This window comes from Gopherus flavomarginatus, chromosome 12 (genome assembly GCF_025201925.1).
Source record: "Gopherus flavomarginatus isolate rGopFla2 chromosome 12, rGopFla2.mat.asm, whole genome shotgun sequence".
NCBI classification, from domain to species: domain Eukaryota; kingdom Metazoa; phylum Chordata; order Testudines; family Testudinidae; genus Gopherus; species Gopherus flavomarginatus.
The window spans coordinates 949,282-962,572 of record NC_066628.1 but is presented as its reverse complement, the minus strand read 5'-3'; the positions used below and the strand labels follow the sequence as shown (position 1 = coordinate 962,572).

General features: G+C 53.7%; 1 protein-coding gene across 2 annotated transcripts in view; it reads right to left on the bottom strand.

Moving 5' to 3' along the window:
* The window catches only part of LOC127032749 (class I histocompatibility antigen, F10 alpha chain-like), a 111,093-nt gene extending 100,916 nt beyond the window's left edge, over positions 1-10,177 (bottom strand). For both annotated transcript variants that reach the window (XR_007768897.1, XM_050920277.1), the window contains exons 1-6: positions 9,976-10,177; positions 7,610-7,870; positions 5,617-5,892; positions 2,933-3,211; positions 2,361-2,477; positions 277-309 (exon numbers count right to left, since the gene is read on the bottom strand). Coding sequence is in view for 1 of the 2 variants with exons in the window: in XM_050920277.1 (XP_050776234.1) it covers positions 277-309; positions 2,361-2,477; positions 2,933-3,211; positions 5,617-5,892; positions 7,610-7,870; positions 9,976-10,036 (1,027 nt within the window). In the remaining variant the exon portion in view is untranslated. The remainder of the gene's footprint in view (positions 1-276; positions 310-2,360; positions 2,478-2,932; positions 3,212-5,616; positions 5,893-7,609; positions 7,871-9,975) is intronic.
* Positions 10,178-13,291: the final 3,114 nt, after the last annotated feature.

The following is a 13,291-nucleotide window of genomic DNA, read 5'->3' as shown; positions in this document are numbered from 1 at the left end:
CCCACTAACTACTCTCTGTGAAGTGACCTGCCCCAAGCTGGGAATGCACACGGGGTTTGAAGCCCAAACGCAGCATATGACTCTGGTCGTACCGGCCCCCGACAGACACTCAGAAGCTCCCGGATGGCTGGTCTGGCCGGCAACGGGCTGTTGGAGTGATGCCTGTGACTCACGCAGACCAGCCCCATCAGTGCCCACATCCCTTCTCCCCTCATGGGGACCCCCCCCATCCATAATGCACTGGGACACTGGGCCCCATACCCTGGATTTACTCACTGGCTGTTGGAGTGTAGCCAGGTTTCACAGGGCCTGAAACACAAGCAGAGAATGAGGGTCAGTGCACGGGAGCAGGGTAACCCCTTGTGACAGTGCACTCCATATGATTTTATGGAAATATGCTAATGAGTGTGAATATAATGTAACTGGAATATGCTTCATGCAAAAGGTCTCTTGTAAGGGACCGTTACAAAGCTTTTAATCTACTGAGTGTGATCATCCTGTTTGTATGAATGTACCACTCTTGTATCTGCAAGTAGAAATCTGAAATATAACTCTGAGGGCCAATTGTAATTATGCAAAGTGTGGGCCATTAATGGTGCTTTGGTATCTTGATGACTCCCATTAACCAGGACAATTGTCTGCAGATGGGTGTGTTTTACCTTAAGTCTTCCTGTGTACGTGTGTGCTGGCAAGTGGGCAATGATGTCTTGCAGTGACATGTGATCATGTCACCTGCACTGGAATCCATCTTCAACCTGGTGTCTTTCCATTGAGAAGGAGGGGGTGGGAACCCAGAGAGGGTGTCATGGAGTCCCTGGGCGATGCTCTGGAACTGCTCCCCACAAAGCCAGTCAGGACTTTGGGGAGCCTCCTCTCCCTTGGAGCAGACTGTTTTCAGGGCAAGACATGACTCTCAGCCAGCCAGTAACACAGAGGTTTATTCGATGACAGGAACAGGGTCTAAAACAGAGCTTGTAGATACAGCGAACCGGACCCCTCGGCCGGGTCCATTCTGGGGGCAGTGAGCCAGACCCCCACTTCACTCCTCATCCCCAGCCAGCTCCCAACTAACAACCCTCTCCAGCCCCTCCTCTCTGCTCAGCCCCTTTCCCGGGCCAGAAGGTTACCTGATCCCTTTGTCTCCAACACCTTCAGCTGGCACCTTTGCAGAGGGGGGGCCCAGGCCATCAGTTGCTAGGAGACAGAGGGTCAGGCATTTAGGTGCACTGGCCCTTTGCTCTGCTAGATATTTAAGAACTGCCGAGGGGACACTGAGGCACCAACACAGTATTCAGAGAAAACATTATGAACATTCCTAGTTCGTCACAGAGGGACAAAAGGATTCCTGCCTGGTGCCAAAGATAGATAAAGGGATGGAAGAGAGCAAAGGGGAGAGAAAAGCCATCATGAAGAATCCCCTAGCTACCACCTGAGCTGGAACTATAGCTGTACCAGGGGAAAGAATTGTGCCCAGGCCTGAACGTGTCCAGTCTGAGGAAAAAACTTACTGCAGCATATCTGAGGGTGAGATTATCTGTGTTCAGTTTGATTAGACATAGATTTCTGCATTGCATTTTATTTTATTTTGCTTGGTGACTTACTTTGTTCTGTCCGTTACTACTTGGAACCTCTTAAATCCTACTTTCTGTATTTAATAAAATCACTTTTTACTTATTAATTAACCCAGAGTAAGTATTAATACCTGGGGGGGGAGGGGGCAAACAGCTGTGCATCTCTCTCGATCAGTGTTAAAGAGGGCGAACAATTTACAAGTTTACCCTTTATAAGCTTTCTACAGGGTAAAACGGATTGATTTGGGTTTAGACCCCACTGGGAGTTGGGCATCTGAGTGTTAAAGACAGGAACCCTTCTGCTAGCTGCTTTCAGGTTAAGCCTGCAGCTTTGGGGCAAGTAATATAGACGCTGGGTCCGTGTTGGAGCAGATGGGAGCGCCTGGCTCAGCAAGACGGTGCTGTATTTGGGAGCTGGCAGGGAAGGCAGGGGCAGAAGTAGTCATGGCACATCCGGTGGCAGCTCCCAAGGGAGTTTCTGTGATCCAACCCATCATACCCCTCATCCCCGTGACCCCGACCCTGTGTCCCCTCTGACACAGGGATACCCATGACCCCAATTACACCTCACCCAGGTCAGTCTGACCCCAGCGCCCCCCAGAGCAGGGCACATAGCGCCAGCCAACAACAGAGCCCACTCTGCCCCCAACTGGGCCAGGCTACGGTGATCGGCCCTGCCCCACCTCTCCTTGGGGGGGCAGTGGGAGGAGCCATTCCCCCTTGGGCTGGCTGGGCTGCCCCACTCCCCAGACATCCCCACATCCCGGCTCCGAGGGGACCAGCTCTCACCTGCTGATTTTCTCCTCCACAGGACGATGCCGGCCCCTACGGCTCCAGCCAGAACCAGCACGGCCAGGACGATGGCGGCCAGGACTCCGGGGGACAGAGGGCCCGTCTTCCCAGGGGCTGTGAGATGGAGAAGGGCCCAGGTCACCGAGGGGAGCAGCCGCTGGGGCATCCTCCTGGGGCAGCCACAGGCCTTTGCCTTGAACGTCTCCCTGAGGGCGTCTGCAGAGACCTGGCCCCAGGGGCGGGGAAAGGCTGAGCCGGGAGGGGGACGGGGATGGGGCCAGAGGGCGGGTGCTCTGCTGGGCACTGCCAGCCACACACGCCACACAGCAACCAGGCCCTTCCCTTGTAACAATGTCAGCCTGTGGTACTCATTGCCACTGGATGCCACCACGGCCTGAAACTTAATGAGATTCACTGAGGGATCAGGCATTTCTGTGGGTCACACGAATACCCACAGCTAGACGAGTTCACACTGACAGTGGGCAGGGACATTGACCTTCCTGTGGCCCAGCCTCATCCCCATCTCTGTAATTCCCATGGGCTGTGCCCTGCCATTCACCCCCCCTTACCCCAGACGAGCGTGGGCTCCCCCAGGCTGCTGTGCTCCACCCGGCAGGCGTAGCGGTGCCCATCCTCCTGTTGCAGGGAGATCTCCAGGGACGACTGCGTGTAGTAGGTGCTGTCGGCGTTGGGCAGGATCCCACTGGAGTCCTTCTCCGCCAGGATGTCTTCTCCGTCCCGCACCCAGGAGACGTGGATGGGACGCGGATAAAAGCCCCTGGCGTGGCAGGAGTGGATGACAGAGCCGTCGGGGGTGTCTCTGCGGGAAACCGAGATCTTGGGGGGCACTGAAGGGACAGACAGTGTGTGAGCCACATGCCAGGGACTGGGACCATGTAACAGGCAGAAGACAAAAACCCACAGTGTTGAGGACTCAAATGTGTGTGAGACCTGGTCTGCACCTGTTGACACTGATTTGTAAATGGAGCTAGTTAATTTGGTGTAAATCCCCTCTGTAAACTCATCTGAGCTGCTCTAATCCTTGCTCAAATTGATATAGCTGAACTGGGTAGTTACCAGCACAGGCCTGCACTCAGATCTCCTTCGCTGTGTGCTGTTCGGTACCTTAAGATGGGTACGCCCAGGCAGGTGGTCACTGAGCCATTATAAGAATGGCTAGACTGGGTCAGACCAACGATTCATCTTGCCCAGTATCCTGTCTGCTGACAATGGTGTGACCAAGTGGGACTATTCTTAATGTTTCCTCTGAATCCTGTGTAGGTGCCTCAGTTTCCCCATGCATGTCTTAAGTCTCCAGTGTGCATAAATGGCTGTCAATCTGTTTCCTAGCAACAAATGGCCGGGGCCCTTCCCCCCTGCGAGGAAATAGCTAAAGGTGAACAAAGAAATCAGGTGACCTCCTGGCCCGGGAAAGAGACAAAACCCAGAGGCGGAGGGGCTGGAGGGGGTGTCAGTCTGGAGCTGGCTGGGGACAAGGGTGGAGGGCAGACCTGGGGGTCTGGCTCACTGCCCCCCAGAATGGACCCAGCCGAGGGGTCCGGTTTGCTGTATCTACAAGCTCTGTTTTAGACCCTGTTCCTGTCATCGAATAAACCTCTGTGTTACTGGCTGGCCGAGAGTCACGTCTGACTGCAAAGTGGGGGTGTGTGCAGGCCCTCTGGCTTCCCCAGGGCCCCCGCCTGTCCTCCAGGAACTTATCTAGCTCTTTTTTGAACTCTGTTATGGTCCTGGCCTTCACAACATCCTCTGGCAAGAAGTTCCACAGGCTGTGTGTTGGGTGAAGAAATACTGCCTTGTGTTTGTTTTAAACCTGCTGCCTATTAATTTCATTGGGTGACCCCTAGTTCTTGTATTATGAGGAGTAAACAACACTTCCTTATCTACTTTCTCCACACCTGTCATGATTTTATAGACCTCTATCATCTTCCCTCTCAGTCATCCCTTTTCCAAGCTGAGAAGTCCCAGTCTTATTAATCTCTCCTCATACGGCTGCTGTTCCATACGCCTCATCATTTTTGTTGCCCTTTTTGAACCTTTTCCAATCCCAATAGATCTTTTTAAAGATGAGGCAATCACACCTGCACGCAGTATTCAAGATGCGGGTGCACCATGTATGACGCAGTGAGGAGCGGGGTGGATTGACCTGGGAATGTTGTCTGGTTTTACTGGTGTCAAGTTGCATCCGACGAAGTGGGTATTCACCCACGAAAGCTCATGCTCCAATACGTCTGTTAGTCTGTAAGGTGCCACAGGACTCTCTTGCTTTTAGTTTTACTGGGACTGTCTGCATGGGGGAAGGGAGAGCAGGGGGTGACTTTAGGTGATGGTACCTGATCCTTTAACCTGAGCCGAGGGGTGGGGGGTTGGGGGGGGTGAGGTGACACCTTCACTCCGGAAATGGACAAAGGGAGAGGGGGAGAGCCTGCTGGAGGGGTTTTGGTTTCAGTTTTGGGCTGGCTGGGAAGAGGCAGGGAACCCCAAGTCTGGGGTCTAAACTCCTTGCCCTCTCCTGCCCCTCCCTCCCAGAAAGTCCTAAGCGCAAAGTGCTGGTAGGGGAAGGAACAGCTGTTTGGTAGTGCTTAGGACTTTGGGAGGGAGCGGGAGAGATGTGCTGTATTCCAGAGAGGAGGTGGGGTGGGGATGGGAAGAGGTGGGCCTGGAGCATTCCTAGCAAAATCGGAGCCTGTTCTCTGGGGAAGCTGCTGCGCAAAGGTGCTTCCTAGTGTCCTGGCCTGCAGCAGGCTGTGCCTGTGTGGGGTAAGCCGGGGCACTTCCTAACCATGGTACAGTACATGATGCCTTTTGTCTGCGCCAAAAAAATTTCCTTGGAACCTAACTGCCCGCATTTACATTAAATCTTATGGGACACCTGGATTCGTTTAACATTGTTTCACTTAAAGTTGCATTTTTCAGGAACAGAACTACTACTAGGTTAAGTGAGTTACTGTAGCAGCCGGTAGCTCTCCTCCAGCACTTGCTCTTAAAGTGCTTTACAAAGGAGGTCAGTGTCATTAGCCCCATTGTACACATGAGGAAACTGAGGCACAGAGCATGGGACTGATTCATCCAGCAGGCCAGCGGCAGATGTGGGGCTGGAATTCAGGTTTCCTGAGTCCCAGCCCAGTGCACTATCCACTAGGCCACACCACCCTTTCTGGACATACCCACCTCCCACTGGTGTCCCTGTGTCCTATCACCCATGCCCCACGACAGATCCCCGCTGCTCACTCACCCTGCTGCTCCAGCACCGCCCTCCCCCGCTGAACCAGGCTCCGCAGGGTCCCCAGGCACTCGGACTGCAGGAACTGCTGGACATACTGAGTGTAGCTCTTGCCCGTCTCCCAGCTCTGCTTCGGCGCGAAGGCCGGCTGCACAGCTGCCACCCATGTCCTCATCTGGGCATCAAAGCTGATGAAGTCCCTTCCATCGTAGGCGTACTGGTACCTCAGGTCGCGGGGGGCCTGGCCGCTCAGCGCACAGCCCACGTGAACCTGCTCGGTGTGAACCCCTGCGGAAGAGAGAGAGAGCTCAGACCCTGCACTGAGAGCTAGGAAATGTGTCTGCAGGCAGGTGGGGTCAGAGGACACTTGGCCGGACGGTGACACCAGCACTTTACCGTCTCTGACTGTGTGCCTGGCCTCATGCTGAGCTAGCGAACAATCCCAGAGGATGCTGAGAAGCAGAAGGGGTCAGAGCAGACCCACAGGAAGGATTGAGGGGTTAGAGTCCTGCCAGACTGTTACTGAGCTCCTGGCTTTTCTCCAGCAGTGAACACGAGAGTTGCCATACTTGGCATGACCAAGGTCTGACAGTGGCCAATACCAGAGATTAGGAGGAGCATACAGAACAGGGCAATTGTGGCAGCTGGAGGTTTAGGGTTGCCCCAGGCATGGGGGTGTGTCCCTGATCATCCTGGCTAATAGCTGTTGATGGAACCATCCTCCAGGAGCTTATGTAGTTCTTTGTTGAACCCAGTTATACTTTTGGTCTTCACAACATCCCTCGGCAATGAATTCCACAGGGTAACTGTGCGTTGTGTGAAGAAATACTTTCTCATGTTTGTATTAGACCTACTGTCTATTCATTTCATCAGGGGACCCCTGTTTTTTTATTGGGTGAAAGGGTAAAGACCACTTCTCTATTCACTTTCTCCACACCAGTCATGATTTTATAGACCTCTGTCATATCCCCCCTTAGCTGTCTCTTTTCTAAGCTCAACACCCCGCATCTTTCTAGTCTCTCCTCAAATGGAAGCTGTTCCATACCCGTGATCATCTTTGTTACCCTTTTCTGAGCCTTTTCCAGTTCTACTCTGCCCTTTTGGAGAAGAGGTGACCAGACCTGCACGCAGTATTCAAGGTGTGGGATGCCATGGATTTATATAGAGGGTTCATGATATTTTCGGTCTTATTTTCTATCCCTTTCCTAATGACTCCCGACATTCTAGTAGCCCTGGGAAAGGCTGTTTCCACAGAATTGTTATTTTTGTGAGAAGATTTCAATTTGGCCAGAAAACATGGATTTTCTGTTGGGGAAATTGAAAGGGAAGATCCTGGGGCTGCCCAGCTCCCTGCCTAGGATTCTCCCGAGATGGAATTTCTGAAAAATTTCCTTCCCATGGAAACCTCCCATTTCCGACTTCCCTTCTGATCAGGAATGAAAACACCTCTGGGAATGTGAAATTTTCTGTGGGAAGAAAACTCCATTTTCCAGCCAACTTTGGTTCAGGCAGCACCTGGCACAGCGAGGCCCCGATCTCAAAAATGATCTACTGGAATTAGGAGAGGCTCAGAAAAGGGCAACACAAATGATTAAGGGTAGGAAGCAGCTTCCATATGAAGAGAGATTAGTAAGACTGGGCCTTTTCCGCTTGGTAAAGAGACGACTAAGGGGGGATATGACAGACGTCTATGAAATCATGACTGGTGTGGAGAAGGTAAAGAAGGGATCACCAAGTGGAAATAATAGGCAGCAGGTTTAAAACAAAGAAAAGGAAGTAAGCTGGGAATGGGTGACAGGGGATGGGTCACTTGAGGATTCCCTGCTCTGTTCGTTCCCTCTGGGGCACCTGGCACTGGCCACCGTCAGCAGGCAGGACACTGGGCTAGATGGACCCTTAGTCTGACCCAGTGTGGCCGTTCCTATGTTGTTATGACCTCCGGTAGGAGTGATTCTGAGCGGGCAGCTCTCCGGTGTCCATTAATAACGATAACTCTGACACTCACCGCCCGTCTGGTTGTGCAGCTGCATCCACCACCTGGTCTCGACTTTTGAGCCCTTCTCGTGCCTCAAGAACTCCTGGGTCTTTTCCTGGAGATACTCAGCGCCCACGGCCTGTTCTGCCCACGTCTGGGTGGGTCTGACCTCTCGCGTGTCACTGCTGTAGTACGCGATCTGAACGTCATCCAGCTTGGAGATCATGAAGTAGTGATGAGTCCCATCTTCCTGGGTGACGGCTGTGACTAGCACGGCCAGGCTGTGATGCCCTAAAGCAACAAGAGCGAGGTTGAGTTAACCACTGACTTCTTCCTTTGCTCAGGGGACACCAGGGTCACCCAGTGGGGCCCAGCAGAGACCTCCCAGCCCCAGCCCCAGCCCCGTCCCCCTGCTGTCAGCCTCACCCTGGGCGAGGGACAAGCTGGGATTGGTCAGTGACTAACACTGCCCAGAGCCGAGAGGGAATCAGGAAAGACGATCTCTCAGCCTGCACCTCTGAAAGCTGGCAGCTTGTCTGGGGGGGACAGACAATGGTGGGAGGTAGGAAGTGCATTCCCAGCCTGGGGCAGGTCACTTCCACCTTGTGCCCTCCCCCGTCCCCGAGCCCCCGCCCTGAGGTGCCCCCCCGTGGCAGCTCCCCCCACCACGGCAGCTCCCCATCCCTCAACCTCCACCCTAAGAACCCCCCCGCAGCTCACCCCTACTCCACACATGAGCACCCCGAGCATGCCATCGCTGCTTGACTTCTCCTGCCTCCCAGGCTTGCGGTGCCAATCAGCTTAGGGGCTGCAAGCCTGGGAGGTGGGAGAAGTGAAGGGGCCACAGCGTGCTAGGGGAGGAGGTGGGGCAGGGGTGAGCTGGGGCAGGGAGCTCCCCTGCATGCTGCCCCCCCCTTACTTGCTGCAGGCAGCCGGGGCCCTCCCCGTGCCCCCCTGCCCCAGCTCCCTCTGCCTAAATGCCAGAGGCGACCAGGGAGGCCGAATATCCGACCGCTGTGGTTGCTGCTCAAGAAAATGGCGCCCCCCAAATCCCAGCACCCTAGGCGACCGCCTAGGTCGCCTAAATGGTTGCACTGGCCCTGCTCCTGGAAACGTAAGTTACTTTCTTTTGTTTCCACTTCAGATGAGCCTGGTGCAGCCAGCCCGGTTACTGCACAGCGGTGCCAGAGCCGGGGTACCAGGGGTAACTGGAGCTCACCCCCTTCTCATTGGGGACATGGAGTTTCGCTGAGGTTAGGTGACCCCCTGCTGTATTCACCCCGACACCACTGCCCACGAGGGTCGCTGGGCTGGTCTCCCTCTGCTCCCGTAGCGTGGGTGGCTCCTCCCCCTAGGGGTGGGGGGCAGTTCTTGGGCTGGCATGTGGGGATTTCTGGCGGAGCCCCCAAAGCAGGATGGGGGGGGCCACGGCTCAGGCCCATGGAGGAGACAGAGCCGAGGGGTTGGACGGTTGTAGATTTCAAGGTCAGAAGCAGGGCCGGCTCCAGGCCACAGCGCGCCAAGCGCTTGCTTGGGGCGGCATGCTGCGGGGGGCGCTCTGCCGGTTGCCGGGAGGGCGGCAAGCGGCTCTGGAGGGTTTGCTGGTCCTGCGGCTCCGGTGCAGCATCCACAGTCACGCCTGCGGCAGGTCCACCAGAGCGCGGGACCAGCGGACCCTCCGCAGAAACGCCTGCGGGAGGTCCACCGGAACCGCGGGACCGGCGAGCGGCAGAGAGCCCCCCATGGTGTGCCGCCGTGCTTGGGGCGGTGAAATAGCTAGAGCTGGCCCTGGCCAGAAGGGACATTCACTATCTGGACTAGGGCAGCGTCCAGGAGCCTCCATCGTGGCCCAGGACCGGGCTGCGCGGGTGCTGTACAAACCCAGAACAACCCAAGGAGCTCACAACCCCTCTGCGCCACTGTACGGCCACCCTGGGGTGCCCCCAGCCCGCCCCCAGCTGGTAACTAGCCGGTTTAGTGCCGGGGGCCAGCAAGCACCTTTATGCCCCCCCCCCGGGGTTCTGTCATATTTCCACCCCTGCAGCTTTGTGCCCCCCCCCGCAGGTTTTTGTCATATTTCCACCCCTGCAGCTTTGTGCCCTGGGCGGCTGCCCCCCTCGCCCCGCCCTGCTTACAGCCTCAAGCCGGGGGTGTGAACTGCTCCAGTCGCCCCCCCATTACGGGTAATCGGCACTAACCCGTCTGTCGGTGCTGCCTTCGGAGCCGGGGGGCGGACAGCGGCGGGGTGGGAACCAGTTTGCTCAGCCCCCCCCCGAGAACCTCTTACCCCCGGAAGGTCGCATCCCGCAGTTTGCCCCCCACGCGTGTCCCAGGGAGCTGCCCGGCCTGTTCCGGTGACACCCCCAGCTGGGGCACCCAGCGCCCCCCGGACTCACCACCCGCCGCGGCCGGAGCCAGGAGCGCCCCGCAGAGCGCCAGGAGCAGCCCCCAGGCCATGGGGCGGGGGCGGGGGGGGCAATAGGCGCCTGTGTGAGACAAAGCCCCGAATATCGGGACGTGGGGTCACCCTGCACGCGGGGGGGCAGGGGAGCCGGGCAGCCTGGCTCCCCCCGCTGTGTCCCTTGCACTGACTAGCACCAGCGCTGCACCAGCACTGTCATAGCACTTTCACTTTCCAGTCTCTCGGCTGCCTGCGGCCGTCCAATCAGGACGCAGGCCGAGGCTGTTCGTCATCGGTATCCGGGCAGACCGGGCTGTGCAGGTCAAACATCCCCTGGCTGCGGGCCCGCGGGGATGCCCCAGCCTGGCCTGGGCCCGGGGTGCGAAGGGCTGAGTGGGGCGGGGGCTGCAGGGCCTGGGGGAGCCCGGGGGGCTGGACCCGCTCTGGGGCAGGGCACCGGGTACCGGGCCAGGAGCGAATCCCGGCTGGGAAGGAGAAGAAGGTTTTGGACCCTCCCAGGGCCGAGGCTGGAGCAGCCCCCACAGGATCTGGGGGGGCACAAACCATCCCTCCATTGCCAGAGCGACTGGCCCCCGGGACTGTCTGGAGGGCGATGGGGATGGTGGGTCCAGGCAATGGGGCCCATGTCCCGGTTACAGCTCGTGTTCCTAACGCTCATGCTTCAGGGCCTCAGCCAGCCACCCAGGGGTCAGGAAGGGACTCCCCCCCTCAACAAAATAATGTGTTGTGGGGTTTGTTTGTGTTTTATCTCCTCCCTCTGCAGTGACAGGGCCGGCCCCAGCTGCAGATGGGACCTGTGTGTGGAGGCGGGGTGCTGAGGGGGCACCCAGCATTATCTCACTCGCGCTGTAATTAAAAAAATAAAAAATTAAAAACCCAGGGCCCCTCTGGAGCAACACAAGGGGTGAGGTGCACAAGGAAGCAATGTTAAAAACACTGAGCCTTAAGACGGCTCTGTGTAATCAAACTGTCACTTTAATTCGGATACATAAAACCTGTGTAAGCACAAAATAACCCAGTTACACCTTATGTCAAAATTAATATGGCTAAAATAATGTTATAAAAGTTAAACTATGGAAGGAAGGTGCATATCCCAGGACACATGCAGTGTATATTGGAGAGGGGGTAAAAGAAATGCAAACAAAACATGGTACTTAATTAAAATCCTATGAGGGCTCCAGACAGAGCCACACTAGGCTGAGTTTTCTTTTTCAGATCTTGCTGTGTTTTAAAAGCAGGAGTTGAAAGTGAAAAGGGATCAGAACTCACAGGGGCAGCTCTAGACATTTTGCCGCCCCAAGCACAGCGGCACGCCTGTGGGAGGTCCACCGGAGCTGCCTGCTGCTCTCCCGGCGACCAGCAAAGTGCCCCCCGCAGCATGCTGCCCCAAACACGCACTTGGCATGCTGGGGCCTGGAGCCACCCCTGAGAACTCGGGTGGAAGTTGATTGTGGCCCTTTTAAGACAGAGTCCCTGAGTTGCGGCTGGCCTTGGGTCCAAAAGCATCTGTGTCAATGCAAATTACCTGATAAAAAACAAAACAGCCCATAAATGGCAGCATAAAGGAACTGCAGATAAAGGACAGACCTGGTCAGCAAACAAACTACCCAAAACTAAAAGGCTCAAATTCTGATCCTCCACAAAAAGATAAACCTAAAAAAAAAAATACAGTAAAAGTTTTGTTAAATCCACTATTAGCAAAAATAAAAATTGGTATAAATTAAACTCAGCTAAATGTGTCTAAATTGGAACCTAAATGTTCACCCAACTCCCTTCCTATTATAACAGCCTAAATAAAAACACATCAACACCCCAATGGCTCAGCTAAAGAAAATACCTCATTTTGTTTAGCTCAGCCATTGGGGTGTTGATGTGTTTTAGACACTATATTAAAAAATGTTTTTAAAACAAAAATTATAAATACTATAAACCTAAAGGTAATTAAAAATAAGTTAAGTTCCTTGTCACAACCGCAAAATAGTCTCATTCACAAGCAGGCAGATACTACTATAAACTGGGTACAAATCAGTCTAAAAAGCTAAAAGCCACATGGAATAGACTCATAGACTTTAAGGCCTGATCAATACGTGGTGGTAGCTAACCACCATCTCCTGGCTGCTGTATAAACCACAAAGTTAAAGAATAAAACTGCCTGGGCCAGAGGCTGTACTGAGCTACAAATTCTTAGTTTAGCATCACTCGAACACAAAATATTTTGGGTAATATCTGGGAATGTTCGGGTATTAACGCATCTTTTAAAACAAGAAAAAAGGTCCTTGTTCAAAACCTACAAACATAAACGAATCAATATCTTCCCAGCATAATTAAGCCTAATTCGTTATTAGGTAAAATTATTGTTAAAATTGCTCACCAACAGTATAAACACAAAACTATTAAAATTGAGCCCGCTCCCAAAATTGACCATGGGATCCTTTTGGCTACCCCGGGTTATGGGCCAGTGGGCTGGAAAAGAGGAGAAATTATTGGACACCCGAGGGTGTACGGCGTGGAGCCCTCAGAAATGGGTGCACTTGTCCCTACACAAAACCATGTAGCAAAAATACCTCATTGGGAACATGTGTGTGGGACAAATTAGAAAATGCAACGCGTTTTGTACGACGGACAATGTGTATGTGTTACATCCTGGGATAATGCAAGTGTCAGCCACCCCCCAGTGGATGAATGTAGATGCAATGCCAATGTGTTATATACTAGCAATCACACGTACCATTCACCAAAAATTAAAAAAGCACAGAGCATTGTAGCCGCTACTCCGGTTAATTTCTCTGTTACCCTTGGCCTGCATTGGCACAATCTAACTAATCACTTTTTGTCAAAAACCAAGGTGACTCCGTTTTTACAACAAACACCAAAAAATATAAAAAAGTGTCATTCAAACATGATGTGCAAATGGAGACTTGCTAAAAATTGCTCGGTTTAAAACACAACGGACAGCCTATCACGGGGACGACGTTTTTACAGGCTGGTCCCCGACCTCTAAGAGTAGATTGCCTATTAGGTTTCACCCATTGCTAGTCGTGTTAATAGGGTCCTGTGTTTGCTTGCTAGGAAAGTGTTGTATGTGCTGTTTGACAAAAGGAATGTTTGTTAAATTACAACCACAAGCTCAAATGGCCTCTCGGTGTATTGTTCTGAAACAGTCATATAAAATATGACCCAGTCAAGAATTGTTCTTGAGGGATCAAAAGGGGGACATGTAGTCTTAGGATTTTATGTTTGTATAATTTACAATAAAAATTAATACTGTAGCATGTATTAAATGTATTGGT